Source organism: Pteronotus mesoamericanus, unplaced genomic scaffold (genome assembly GCF_021234165.1).
Source record: "Pteronotus mesoamericanus isolate MK-2021 breed Mesoamerican mustached bat unplaced genomic scaffold, CSHL_Meso_final contig_56, whole genome shotgun sequence".
In the NCBI taxonomy this organism is placed as follows: Eukaryota; Metazoa; Chordata; class Mammalia; order Chiroptera; family Mormoopidae; genus Pteronotus; species Pteronotus mesoamericanus.
Window position 1 is genome coordinate 19838539 of NW_026555201.1, and position 13041 is coordinate 19851579.

Sequence of the window (13041 nt, forward strand, 5' to 3'; positions counted from 1 at the left end):
TTAAATAATATTCCATTGTATGGATATACCTAGACATTTATCCAAAATAAAGATATGAAATGGTCAATAGCACATGAAAAAAATTCTTTAACTTACATCATTAGCTACCATCTGGATGCAAATCAAAACCACAGAGACATACCACTTTATACTAACTAAAGATAGATATTTATACATTTTGGCAAGAATGTGGAGAAACTGGAACCTTCACACCCTGCTAGTAGGATTGTAAAATGGTATCACTGTTTTGAAAAACAGCCTGGTAGTTACTCAAAAGGTTCAATGTAGAATTGTCATATTACCTAGCAATTTAACTCTTAGGTATATACACATAAGAAATGAATAAACATATCCACACAAATGCTCATACATGAATGTTCATAGCAGCACTATTCATAGTGCTAAGCAGCACTAATCATAACACAGATTAAGGTGACTTTGCTCACAGTAAAAATAAAAAACCATCATATTTGATGTAATATTAAGTACTGGTAGAACATTAAGGAGATATTTCCTCTTGGTGGGATTGGGTACTTATGAGAATAAAAGTGTAACTAAATATGTAGATAATATCTGAAAGAAATAGTGTGGAAAAGAGGAACAGAAGATTGAAGCCTAAGTTTGAGAGGGCACATTGGGCATTATGGATCTAATTATTAGAAAACACATGGGTAAGTGACTTAAAAGAGTTAGTATGAACCCAATACCTCCTTATCTAATCTTTTGGAGTAGCTAATGCAGTAAGATAATTTAATTTATTATTTTTAAACTCCGTATTTCTAACATTTTATTTCCAATCTCATTGGAATTGTGTAATGACTAAAAATCATAAAACCTCATATGAGTTAATGTTTATGCAACCATTTTACAACTTGTAAAGCACTATGAAAAGTAAGATGTTATTAGGTTATGGGGAAAAGTGCCTTTTATATATTACTATAAATTTATTTGAATCATTTCTTATTCAAGAATCAAATTCATTTTATTACTGATCTTATGAAAATTAAGTGTACCCAGAAAAAGACATTGCTTAAAATGCAATTCTTGAGACTTTAAGCCTTGTCCTACATGGTAGAGGAATCTATACCCTTCCTAATAAGGCACAGTTTGAGTGTCGGTCATAACAAAAATTTACTACAACAAAAGGTTATACAGCACTTTCTGAGTGTCAGCCATATTCTAAGCTCTTTACACATAGCGACCCATTTATTTCTCTCAACGGTCCTAAACGTGAATCAGCAGCATTATCCCCACTTTATAAATGAAGGGAGTGAGGAGCAGACTGGCTAAGTAACCTGCCCTACGTATATAACACAGCTAGTAAGTAGCAGAGCAAGAACAGCACAAGGGCAGTCTTGTTCCTAAGTCTGTGCTATTAACCACTTTACTATGACTTTCTGCTCTTGCCTCATATGCTATAGCAGACTGGCTCAGATATAGACATCAGAACTCTGGACCACCTCTACAGAACAGATCAAGATCATTTCCACCGAGCAGAGTTTCCAGGATAAGCAAGCCTTTTCTTATCTCTAATTGCCCAGTAGCAACTCAGAATCAAACAATATTCTAAAGTTAGGAAAGATCATAAAGATCATCATATCTGCCTTCACTCATTTAATAGATAAGAAAATTAAAGTTTATGGAGATTAACTGATCATGCTCACAGTGTTTATTGTGAATTTTTTCCATGTGCTATAAATTAAATGACCACCAGGTTAATCCAAGACTGTTCATTATCAAGTAGTCATTAAACCACCTACTATGTGTCTCACTTAAGCTGGTAGGCAACTTATTAAAAATTGTGTATTTTTTACAATTGTCATATAAGAAGCCATATGATAAGTAGTAGTAGTAGTAATAATAATAATAATAATAATAATATCTTTCTAATAGGGAGAATTTACTACAATAGACCATAATTTTCAGAGTGACTGTGGATGTGTGCAGTATCTCTGTGGTAACTATGTTTTTATAACCTTTAAATAATAGGAAATTTTGGTATCTGTTGTTCACTATTAATAAATGAAAAGTAATTTTCTTTACAATGTATTTCACATTTTAAGCCATTTGCCAGCTTTTGAGTATAAAGATGTATTATTACTTTTCAATTTCCTTTCTTGTAATATTTCTAAGAAATTCTGAGAAATTTGATAGTAGAGCAGAAAAATGAATATTATTTTTTAGAAGCTTCACGGTATTTGAAGTTGATGCTAAGTTTCATCTATACTTAAATTTAAAAAATAGACATCTATAAGTGAGAGTTTTTTTTGCTCACTGTTTTATTATTATTGATGTTGACACTGCAAATCAGAGCTGATTTTTCTATGAAATAACAAATCTTCATATTAAGTATTAGCAGGTTTATAGAAAATAAAGTTTCTGTCCAACGGCTTGAAACTTGTATTTTTATATGAGAGAAGACTTAATTAAGTTCAGTGTTGGTGAGATACAAAGATTTTCTGAACTGACTTCTTCATCATTTTGCAGCTTACCCTGACATGCCACTTTTAATGATATAATAGCACATGATATCATCTGCCTTCATCACAAAGTATGATTTACGTGACTATTTATTTTGCAATGCAATAAAATTGCAAATTTAGTCTCAAAATAAGGATTAAAAACCATGGCATGTTGCAGAATACCATCATTAAAAACCTACTAGTATTAGTTTAGATTTTGCCTCCAAATACATCCACTCCCCAAAATCGTCATGTTATGTTTCTGGAAGAGGGGACAGCAAGTAGCTTGACAATCTTTTAGGTTTAATTCTGGAATCTACTATAAAGTATAGCTTTTGGAGGAAGTTTAATCAGTCAATGGCACCTGAGTTTACAGACCCATTTCTTATTGCATGTTAAGGAATAAATGTGCCACATTCATTATTAGGTAAACTCCTGAGTTATTAACAATATATAAAGGTAAAGATTTTTATTGGTTTTGAAAAAATTGCACTCACAATGAAATCATAGATTTAAATAAAATTCCATTAATTGAGCAATTAAAAACTCAATATTATACTTTTTGTTGGCTCTTTTTCTTTTCTTAGAAAAAGATGATGTGTGTGTATTTCAAGAAGTTTCAGTATTGAATCCTGGCCAATCTATGACAAAGTACTTGGAAGGGGACTTTTGTTATATAATAGATTGTCTGGAAGAAAAAGATAACTACACAGGCTTTCACACTCTGAATTTTACAATGGTGAATTGTTCAAAAGAATGTGATGTTGTAAGTATTCTTTATAAGTCATTCTGGTGAGAGTTAATCAATCTTAAAATAGCAGTTATACAGTTTGAACTGGGGAATACCCCATAAATTAAAATTATACACTTGAAGAGTGCTTCAATAACCTATTAATGTGTAACATATCTACATGATGCAGATTTTTCTTTTCTGGGTGTGAACTTGAGCTTCAGGAGTCTTATTATTTATAGCTTGCTTGACCTGAAATTGTTACACTTGCTTGATGAATCTTGGCTGGCAGATGTGAAGAATAAACATCTACTTCACTTTTAAGATAGCCATATAAAGTCAATTATTATGTGAAGTGCTCCAAATTCAACCTTAGAAATGCTTACAGGTATTCTGAAAGGCATGTATTTATGTTGGGAATCACCGTCAGAACTAATTAATTATATATTGGTATTGTTGTGGGGCTAATGCAATGTATTATTATCATACTATTATCATAGCACCAGGTATATACTCCATCTCCAAGTGATTATGATTGTTGTGGTACCTGCAAAAATGTATCCTGCAAATTTCAAGTGGAAAATACAACATCAGTTATATATGAGGTATGAATTCCTTATTTCTTAAAATTATGTTTTTTTGGGGGGTAGCTCTTTATGCTACTTTCTGAAGAATACATTCTTAAGTCAAATAAGTTTGAAAAATGTCACATACAACAAACACACAGAGTTCTACATACAATACACATACCCATATACAACATACTTACAATAGACAAGGTACAGTTACATTCTAAACTATCTGATAATTTCTGTTGTAAAAAAATATTTAATTAATTTTTCTAACTTATCATAGATCTTCACATTTTTTTTGACTTGAGGAATGACCTTTGAAAAATACTGATTTCTAATTATTGTGCAAGAAAAGAACAATGATATTTTATTCACTCATTTGAAATGAAGCATTTTAATAGAAATCTGAAACTCAAGATGTTAGCATGCTATTTCAGGTATTGATAATTTCAGTGGATACATAAGAGTAAAGTTTTAGAATATCTGACAGATTTTTAAAAGAAGATCCCAACATACATTAATGCTATACCACATCTTTATACAAAAAACAATAAAATAAGGATTCAGAATTCTCCCATTTTCTTTTAATAACTATATATAGTTTACAGACTGACCTACTCCTTCCCTAGAATTTTTAATGAAACTTTATAATTTTGTTAGTGGTATAGTCATATTTAGGAAGGTCACAAATTATGTTTATAATTTACCTGAAGGTAGTTCTAATTTATTATTGCTATCCTTACATTTTTTCCATGAATAGTTTAATTATCTATAGATTATTTCTAGTTTTCTTAATTACATGGGATTACTCTCATGCCCAAAAGAAAAACAGATTTTTCCCCAATCCTGTACATTTTATTAAATAAGAAAAGTAAACAATTATCTTTTTGCCAGTATTTTTACAATTATGTCAAAATAGTGTTATTGAGTCATATAGTGTTGTTGATATTGTTTAGCTGCTTATCACTGCAACATTTCTGTTTTCTAATATATATTTTTTAAAGAAGGAGTCTTGAAAAATGAAGCTTACAAAATGATAAGGAGACACAGTGACAGTGAAAGAAAAGAAATGGAAGAATACTTTAAAAATACAGTAATTTGGGGATTTTAGTAAAAGGGAAACATAAGCTTTATAGATATCAATAATCCAAGAACCACTGGTGTATGTAATTAATATTGATGGTGGTATCCCTGAAATGTAAATAAAAGATTAAATTATGTTTAGAATATTTTTTGAGAACACAAGAAATGCAATATAGGTAAATAGAAAAGACCACTAACTCTTAGCTCTTTTTAAGATAAACTTTAGTTATCTAGAAACCTAATTTCTATGGAATAACTAATTTTTTAAAAATTTCAGGTAAGTCAGATATTATTGCGTTTCCTGAATGTGAATATTTTATCTTCTTTTACACCTAGACTTGTAGATTTTTTTTTTAAATTAAGGTTCATAGAAGACCCAAAGCCATTCATAAGCTAAAATAAAATTCAGAGAAAAGGAAGTTAGGTAAAATTCTTTACTAGCCCACAAGAAATCTTCAAGCCAGAATTTGACTAGCATTCTAAAGAAACAAGTTATAAAAAATAAAAATATAGATCAGTATAGCCCAATAATTATGTAATAATTATGTTTTGTTGAAGTTATTTCTAAATAAGAATTCTGACATGAGGAATGAAGTTATTATGTTTAAAAATTAAAATACTAAGAATAGGTTTGAAAATAACCATAAGGTACACAAAACTAGAACCATATGTCAATAATCACTATCATCTGAGGATTTTTAAAAATATTTTGGTGACAAGGGAGTGGAAGGGAGAATAAACAAATCCCAAGAAAGGAGGTGTATTACATAATATGATTTGTTATTTTATAATTAGTGAGGGAAATAGTAGAGCAAGACCTTTGACACTTGACCAAATTAGATAATTCATTTTATAATAAAAACAGATACCTTTTTCTTCTTTCCTCTCTATTACTTTACTTTACATTTACATCTCAGTTCTAATATGAAACCAAAGACACTCTCTCACACACACAAACACTGCATCTATGTATTTTTAATCATTTAAGGTAAATTTGTGGACATTTCCAGATGGACTTTTTATATCACAAGAGGCTTTCTGCTTCTTGATTTGACTTTTGATTCAGTAGGATTGGAGATATTCGACAAGAAATATAGCAGATATTAATGGCAAAACAGTTACTTTCTCTTTTATTTTTAGGAGGGGAGTATGTGGCACTATAATTGTACCACATATGAGTGTGTTAAGACTGATGAAGGAACAATGATTCTGAACTACAGTATGGTCTGTCCCCCTTTCAATGAGACTGAATGCAAAATGGTTTGTACTTTGTTATAGCTAAAAAAATTTAATATTAAATATAATTTAGGAAATAATTAATATGTTTGTCAAGGTCATATGTACATTGTAGCTTATTTATTTTGGTGAATATTTTATTTTCATGTATACATATAAGCTTTATTATATCTCCTCATTTTGCCACTTTGAATTATATATGGTATTCCAAAAAATTTTGACTTTCCCAGAATAGACATTATGCTATCTCTGGGTTTTTAATATGCAGATAAATGGTTATTGAAAAATCATTTGATTAGCAGCCCTAGCTTCTTTCTTAATAGGGATCAATAAACTAATCAATTAGAGTTTGGACAATTCTTTTTTTTAAACACAAAGCCAGATATATGATGTAATTTGCTTTTTAATGCATGTGGGCCTACATGAAACTTGTCTTAGCTTCCCTGAGCACAGGCCACTGTGGAATTTGGCGGACATCACAGTGTTGCTGCTCCTTTAGCTTTGTTCTCCCTATTTCCTCTTCTCTCCGTCCGTTGGGAAGAGTAGATTTTTGAAAGTGATACAATTTTTTTGCCTTATTGTTACTAACTTTGAAGGTTGCTGGAACAACTTTCTTGCCCATGCAAAAGTGATAGATTTTTTTTAAAGATTCTCTGTAGCTTTAATTATTTAGTAGGTAATAATTCCTAAAGAAATGTGAGCTTTGTTCTGCTGAATGGGGCAATATTTTTCTAAGTATAGAGAAATAGCTTGGTCTCATTAATTTTTTTCAAGATGTCCTCTTTTAGTGAGGATGGCTAGCTAGGTAAAATATGTACTAAATTATATAATAGAATTTTAGGTCTGGAAATAATCTTATGCACCATTTTATTTCATATATTTTGTTTTACAAAGTATATTATTTTTTTATTTGAATTGCAATGATCAGGTTACTACAAACAACTAGAAACTTACTGTAAGAATTCCAAAAGATAATAAAATTTTCTTAATTTAGCCTTAGGCAGGAGCCATCCTGAGTAAAGAATTTTTAAAAATAATAAAATATATAAAAATATATACAGTTTTAACATTCAATTATATTCAGAAACCCAGTCTAGTCTCATCAAGTAGCTTATATTATTTTGAGGAGTTGAAAAATACAATGGCATCTATTTAGAATACCTGTTAGTATGTTGCTTTGGTAAGAAATTTTTTTGTAGTATTTAAAATGTTCCTTTAACTAAGTTAATCTTGTTGTCCTTTTTCATATTAATAATGAAGAAATAATAGTTTTAAACAAATATCTGCTCCTGTTTTTAAAAAGGAATTCTTATTAGAAATAGTTAAATTCCAATCATTTTCCTATTAAGTCTTTGCAATACTTAATAGAAATATTGAGAAAGGTAGTTTTCTCTTTTTAGTATAAAAGGAAATAAACAATCATTATGAGTTTTGACTTTATTCCTTTTCTCTTCCTAGAACGAAGGGATTGTAAAGCTTTATAATGATGGCTGTTGCAAGATCTGTAAGTGAGGACATCTTACGTAGATTAATTTGATAGATTTATTTTAATTGTTTTATGATTTTTCTCATAAAATTTAGTTCCAATAATACAAGGAGGGAAACAAATTGGATAATGTATATTATACAGTATAAATGTTTTTGTGTTGTGTGGCTGATTATTCTGTAACTTAGAGAGTATTTTCAAGAGTATGAGTGAAGTATTTTTTAGATAAATTTTAATTTAAATATTAGACATTTCTTTATCGTTCCATTTCCCAGAAGATATTGTGTGTGATTTTAATAGGTTTTAAGTTGTAAAGTGCTCTGTGGTCCAGGAGTTTTAGGAAACTTCATGTAGGTGGTAATTTTAAAATGGCTTACAGAACCTTTCAGGAAAAAGGGTACAACACAATCAGGTTATTAATGCCGTGGTGTAGGTTTGGCTTCTTACATACATGTTATCATGCCTCTCAAGGGAAATTTCTGAGCTTCTTTCATAAAGGGCTAAACCCCATAAATACGTAAGAAATAGTCTGGTCTATTTAGAACTGTATAGTCACATTGAACAGAATATTGAAATGTATTAAAATATTGATGCTACAAAGTTATATGTATTATTGAACCAGGAACTCTCTTAAGTTTTCTACACTCCGTTGATTCTTCACAAATTCCAGTAAATATCCTGATTCCAACGAATGTATCCTGATTTACAGCTTACAGAGCTTACGTAACTTTTCCAACTCAAACTTCTTGTGAGCCCTGGGAATCCCACTCCAGACCTGACTTCACAGCCTCCTTCCGAACCACTTGTAGTATTCTGGAACATCAGCAGAATTAGATTTAGGAGACGGCAAACGCTGACTGATAATGGCTGTCGATCAATAGCACGGCTAGAATGACTGACTTTTTATTTACATGATATGTGAAAAGACAAACCCCACACATACAAACTAACCCACAAAAAACAAAAAAGTTCAACAGAAAATGGCCTGACATCTAATTTGATATTGTAGTAGTTTGTTAGCGCTGCAGAAACCAAGTACCACAAGCTGGGTGATTTAGAAATTTATTGTCTCACAGTTCTGGAGGTTAGATGTCATAAACAAAGAAGCCGATGGGATTGGTTCTTTCTGAGGACTGTAAGGGGAAGGTCTGCCCTGGCCTCTCTCCTTAGCTTGTAGATGGCTATTTTCACACTCAGATGGTGTTCTTGTGTGTGTATCTATCTCTAAATTCCCTCTTTTTATCAGGACGTCAGTCGTAATGAATTAAGGCCTACCCGAATGACCTCATTTTCACTTAATTACCTCTGTTAAGACTCAATCTCCAAGTAAAGTCATATTCTGAGGTTCATAGAAATATTTGGAAGACACAATTCAACCCACAACAGTTTTTATTGCTGGGACTTTTGTAAATAACATAATGCCACTTACATACTTTTAGTTACTGGGGCTCTTAGACACACACTAATGAAAAGTTTTCTGTTAGAAAAAGCAATTTTTAATTTTGTATTCTATGAATCAAATGTGAACTAATGTGTATCCAAGAGTCATTGTGTCAGGAACCCAAGGAATGAAATTAGGATCCAGAATCTGAGGAAGTTTATATTTTTGAGATCTTACTTCTTTTTCCTTTGCTTCCTCAGTTTAGACTCTTCTTTAGGTGTGAGATATAGGAATAGAATCATATTGCAATGTTAAGACATTGAATTCTGCAACCCATGTTAATTATTAGAGAAGTGAGTACATTTATGTTATCTGAGTGGACAGAAGAGCTGTGTGGCTAACCATATTAGTACCATTTATTGCCTGTCACTCTATTAAGTGTATTCCAGACAGTACTACAACTAATCTTCACAAGTTCTGGGAGCTAGATGGGAAGGTAGGTATGGCTTCCCCTACAGAAGAGGAACAAAGGTTCAGAAAAATTGATCACATTCAAGTAATACACTTAAGCCTGTCCAATGCCTGGGTCCAGCATCTTTCAATTCTGCTTAGCTCTTTGAAGCTGCAGAATATTAACAAGCCACCTCAGATTTTCCTATCTAATGTGTAAGGACTTGTAAAGAAGTTTCAGCTTTGGTATCAGAGAACCCTTGTCTGAAGTCCTTGCTTTTGTGTGACCAGGTTGTACTGGAGAGACTGTGGATATTGAATACTATCACAGGTGCTGTGCTAAATAAAATGTGTTACCGTAAAGTCTTTGAAGAATGAATAGGAAATGCCTCTTGGCACAAACAAAGTCAGCCAAGTAACAAAAAATTTATGCTGTCTGAATTTGATTCATTGAGTGAATTGACTTACCAAAACAATTTTTATTGAGGGCCTACCATGTACCAGACAGCCTTTTAGCACTGGGACTATAATAGTGGAGGAAAGAGAATCTGCATGCATAGTGTATATTTTGTCAAGGAGGGGATAAAATAATGAACACAAGAATATACATTATTGTGTCAGGTAGTGATGAGTGATATAAAGAAAAATGCTGCAGAATAAAAGGGATGGAACATGAAGGGAATTTGGTTGCTAATTTAAGAGAGTGGTTGAAGAATGCCTCTGTAATGAGGTGTCATTTGAGGAGAGACGGGGTGTCCTCAGGAAGCCAGCAGGAAGAATGAAAAAGTTGAAAGCACAGGAAAAAACAGGTGTGGCTATAGCACAGGGATGAAGGTGACAGAAAGAATGTTAGGTATCTTCCAGGTGATGTTAAGGATGTTTTCTTTCTAGACCTATTGTTAAACGTGCATGAAGTAACCAGTGAATGAGAGCACCATACAATACAAAACTGCCTGCTCTCTGTCACCAACACTAAGCCTTGGGTCACACTGTAGCTGGGAGGTCAGGGAAAGGATGAAGAAAAAGCAAAGGAGACAGAGGAGGAGCTGCAGGTGAGATGAGCGGAAAACCCACGAGGGTGTTCTGGAAGCCAAGTGCAGAAAATGTATTAAGGAGGTGAGAGTGACGGGCTGGGTCAAATGCTACTGAGGAGTCCATTAGAATGACAACTGAGATGTGACCTTGAATTTAGCAGTCTGAAGGTCAAGGGTGACCTTGAGGACCATTTTATTTCAGGCAATCTTTGATTCAACCAGAGTAGCTTACCATTGATTTACTTTATATGTTGGGATTTCACAGAGCATTTATTTAAATAAGATTTTGTGGCTAAAATGATTTGAAAACTGGAGATCTAAACCCAGGCTTTTACAAACAAGGGCACTCAGCAGAATAATTTAGTGGTTTTCCTAAAATGACAAAGCAAGTGAATATTGAAGCAAAAAAATAAATTAAAAAAAACCCCCAAAACAAAGAAAGAAACAAAGAAACCCTGGACTTTTGCAGCCTGATTCAAGGTTGTATCCTCTACATACAACATTAAATATATATATATATCTCCTTGGTGTATTACCAAGTGATAATCCATCACACATCCATGTTAGTGGCAGAAAATGTATTACCAGAGGCATATTAGTGTGTCATTAATTAATGCAAATGCTTTCATTTGAAATCCTAAGAGAACATTTCAGAGTCATAAAATCAAGTTACTATCACTCATCCATATATTTAAACATAGTTGATAAATTATTCAATTATATTCATGCTTGATTTTTTAAAATTAATATACATAAGGATAATGTGTTTTTAAATCCAATTTTTAATTTCAAAATAGATTTATGTACATATGTACAGATGCCCTAATTATATACATGTATATTTACTTCTACATACCATGGTTCATTCTGAAAATTATCTCTTTATCTATACACCACACAGAAGTTGATGGTTAGCCTTACTGTTTGTGTAGAATGTTTTTGATTTGTGGTTATAATTATTCTCATGAAAAGATAAAAAAATAAGTATAAAGCTAGAAAATATAAGAGAAAATCTTTTTAGAGGATGAAAATATTGAACATAAAAATATATGAGTGTTATATGAGTGAAATTTTAAGTATTTCTTACTATAGGAATATGTTATTATAAATATTAACACATCAATTTTCAATATATTCATATGTTAATTGAATTAAGAAACAATTTGACATGGGCCTTTTAATGAATAAATACATTCTATATTTTATCAGGTAAACGAGAAGAAAGGATATGCCAGAAAGTGATTATTAAATCAGTCATAAGGAGACAGGACTGTATAAGTCAAAGCTCTGTAAGTGAAAAAATATCATTTGTTACATAAAGGGCATGTGTCTTTCCAAAAGTATATGTATCACAGCACCAATAAGTTTGTAAGCCAAGAAAATTCTAACATTTTTATTATTTGACTTTGAGACAATTCCTAAATTTTAATATTATTTTGTTTGTGAAGAAGTGTAGCTTATTCTTAGCATAAATAATAAAAAGTTCTGAATGATAAATAGAGTCCAGAGCGATGAAAATTAAATCTAAATATATTTGACTACATATTTTCTTAAATATGCAATTGTACTCAGCAAAAATATTCCTAGTTCTAACTTTACTTCCTTTAATATGGTCTAGTCAATTCCATAGTCTACTTGAGCCATGTGGTATAATATGGGTTACAATAGACTTATTAGATTATGATTAATATATTGCAGATACCTGTCTAGTTATGTGAGCACATTTCATACTTTGCGTTATGTCAGCATTGTTCTTTTTGGCATCTCCATGGAACTACGTTACAAAGTTTCAGCCTAATACATTTTACAATCTGTTAACATACAGAAGCTTGAAGGTTAAAGTGATCAGAAAGCCTTGCTTTCATTTGACTTCTGAGTAGAATCAAGTAATAAGATTTTTAAATTTTAAGACTTTTTTTCTCATCGTCTCTCCTTACAACAGGTAAATGTTGCATCTTGTGATGGAAAATGCCCATCAGCCACCATTTATAACGTCAATATTGAGAGCCATCTAAGGTTCTGCAAGTGTTGCCGTGAAAACGGAGTGCGGAACTTCACTGTCCCTCTGTATTGTTCAGGAAATGGTACTGAGGTCCTGTACACCCTCCAGGAACCGATAGACTGCACGTGCCAGTGGAATTAAACTTGGATTTCCAAGAACTCTCTGCTACATCATAAATTAAATAGAGCTAACTTTCAGCACTATTATTTAGGCACTGGGCAGATGTATACTATTAACAGACAATGTATTTTTCAGACTATTGGGATGCAGCAATTAACATGTGGTACAAAATTTTCATGGAAAAAATAGATTTATTTATTTACTCAATTTTAAGGAAGCAAATTATTTTAAGTTGTTCAGCTGAAACGCTATTATGCATATGATTGCAATGTGCCACAAAACAGGGATATGTTCATTAATTAGGTTATTTTGCAGAATTCTTGCAGTTTCACTCAATAGTTACTCTTTGATTTGCTAAGTCTGCCATAGCTATCCAAATTAAGATACTCGTTTATCATCTCTGTTTAGTCTGGTAAATGATATCAGTTAAATTGGTATCTGGATAGTCACAAAGAGTGGTATGCTTAGACACAGATCATAGAACT

The 13041-nt window shown here is 31.8% G+C and overlaps 1 protein-coding gene across 1 annotated transcript in view; it reads left to right on the plus strand.

Annotated features, from left to right (window-relative positions):
• The window catches only part of OTOGL (otogelin like), a 126024-nt gene extending 113447 nt beyond the window's left edge, over positions 1 to 12577 (plus strand). The window contains 7 exon segments of the mRNA XM_054579830.1: positions 1894 to 1957; positions 3050 to 3228; positions 3693 to 3797; positions 5988 to 6107; positions 7542 to 7587; positions 11644 to 11723; positions 12377 to 12577. Of these exon segments, the coding sequence (XP_054435805.1) occupies positions 1894 to 1957; positions 3050 to 3228; positions 3693 to 3797; positions 5988 to 6107; positions 7542 to 7587; positions 11644 to 11723; positions 12377 to 12577 (795 nt within the window).
• Positions 12578 to 13041: the final 464 nt, after the last annotated feature.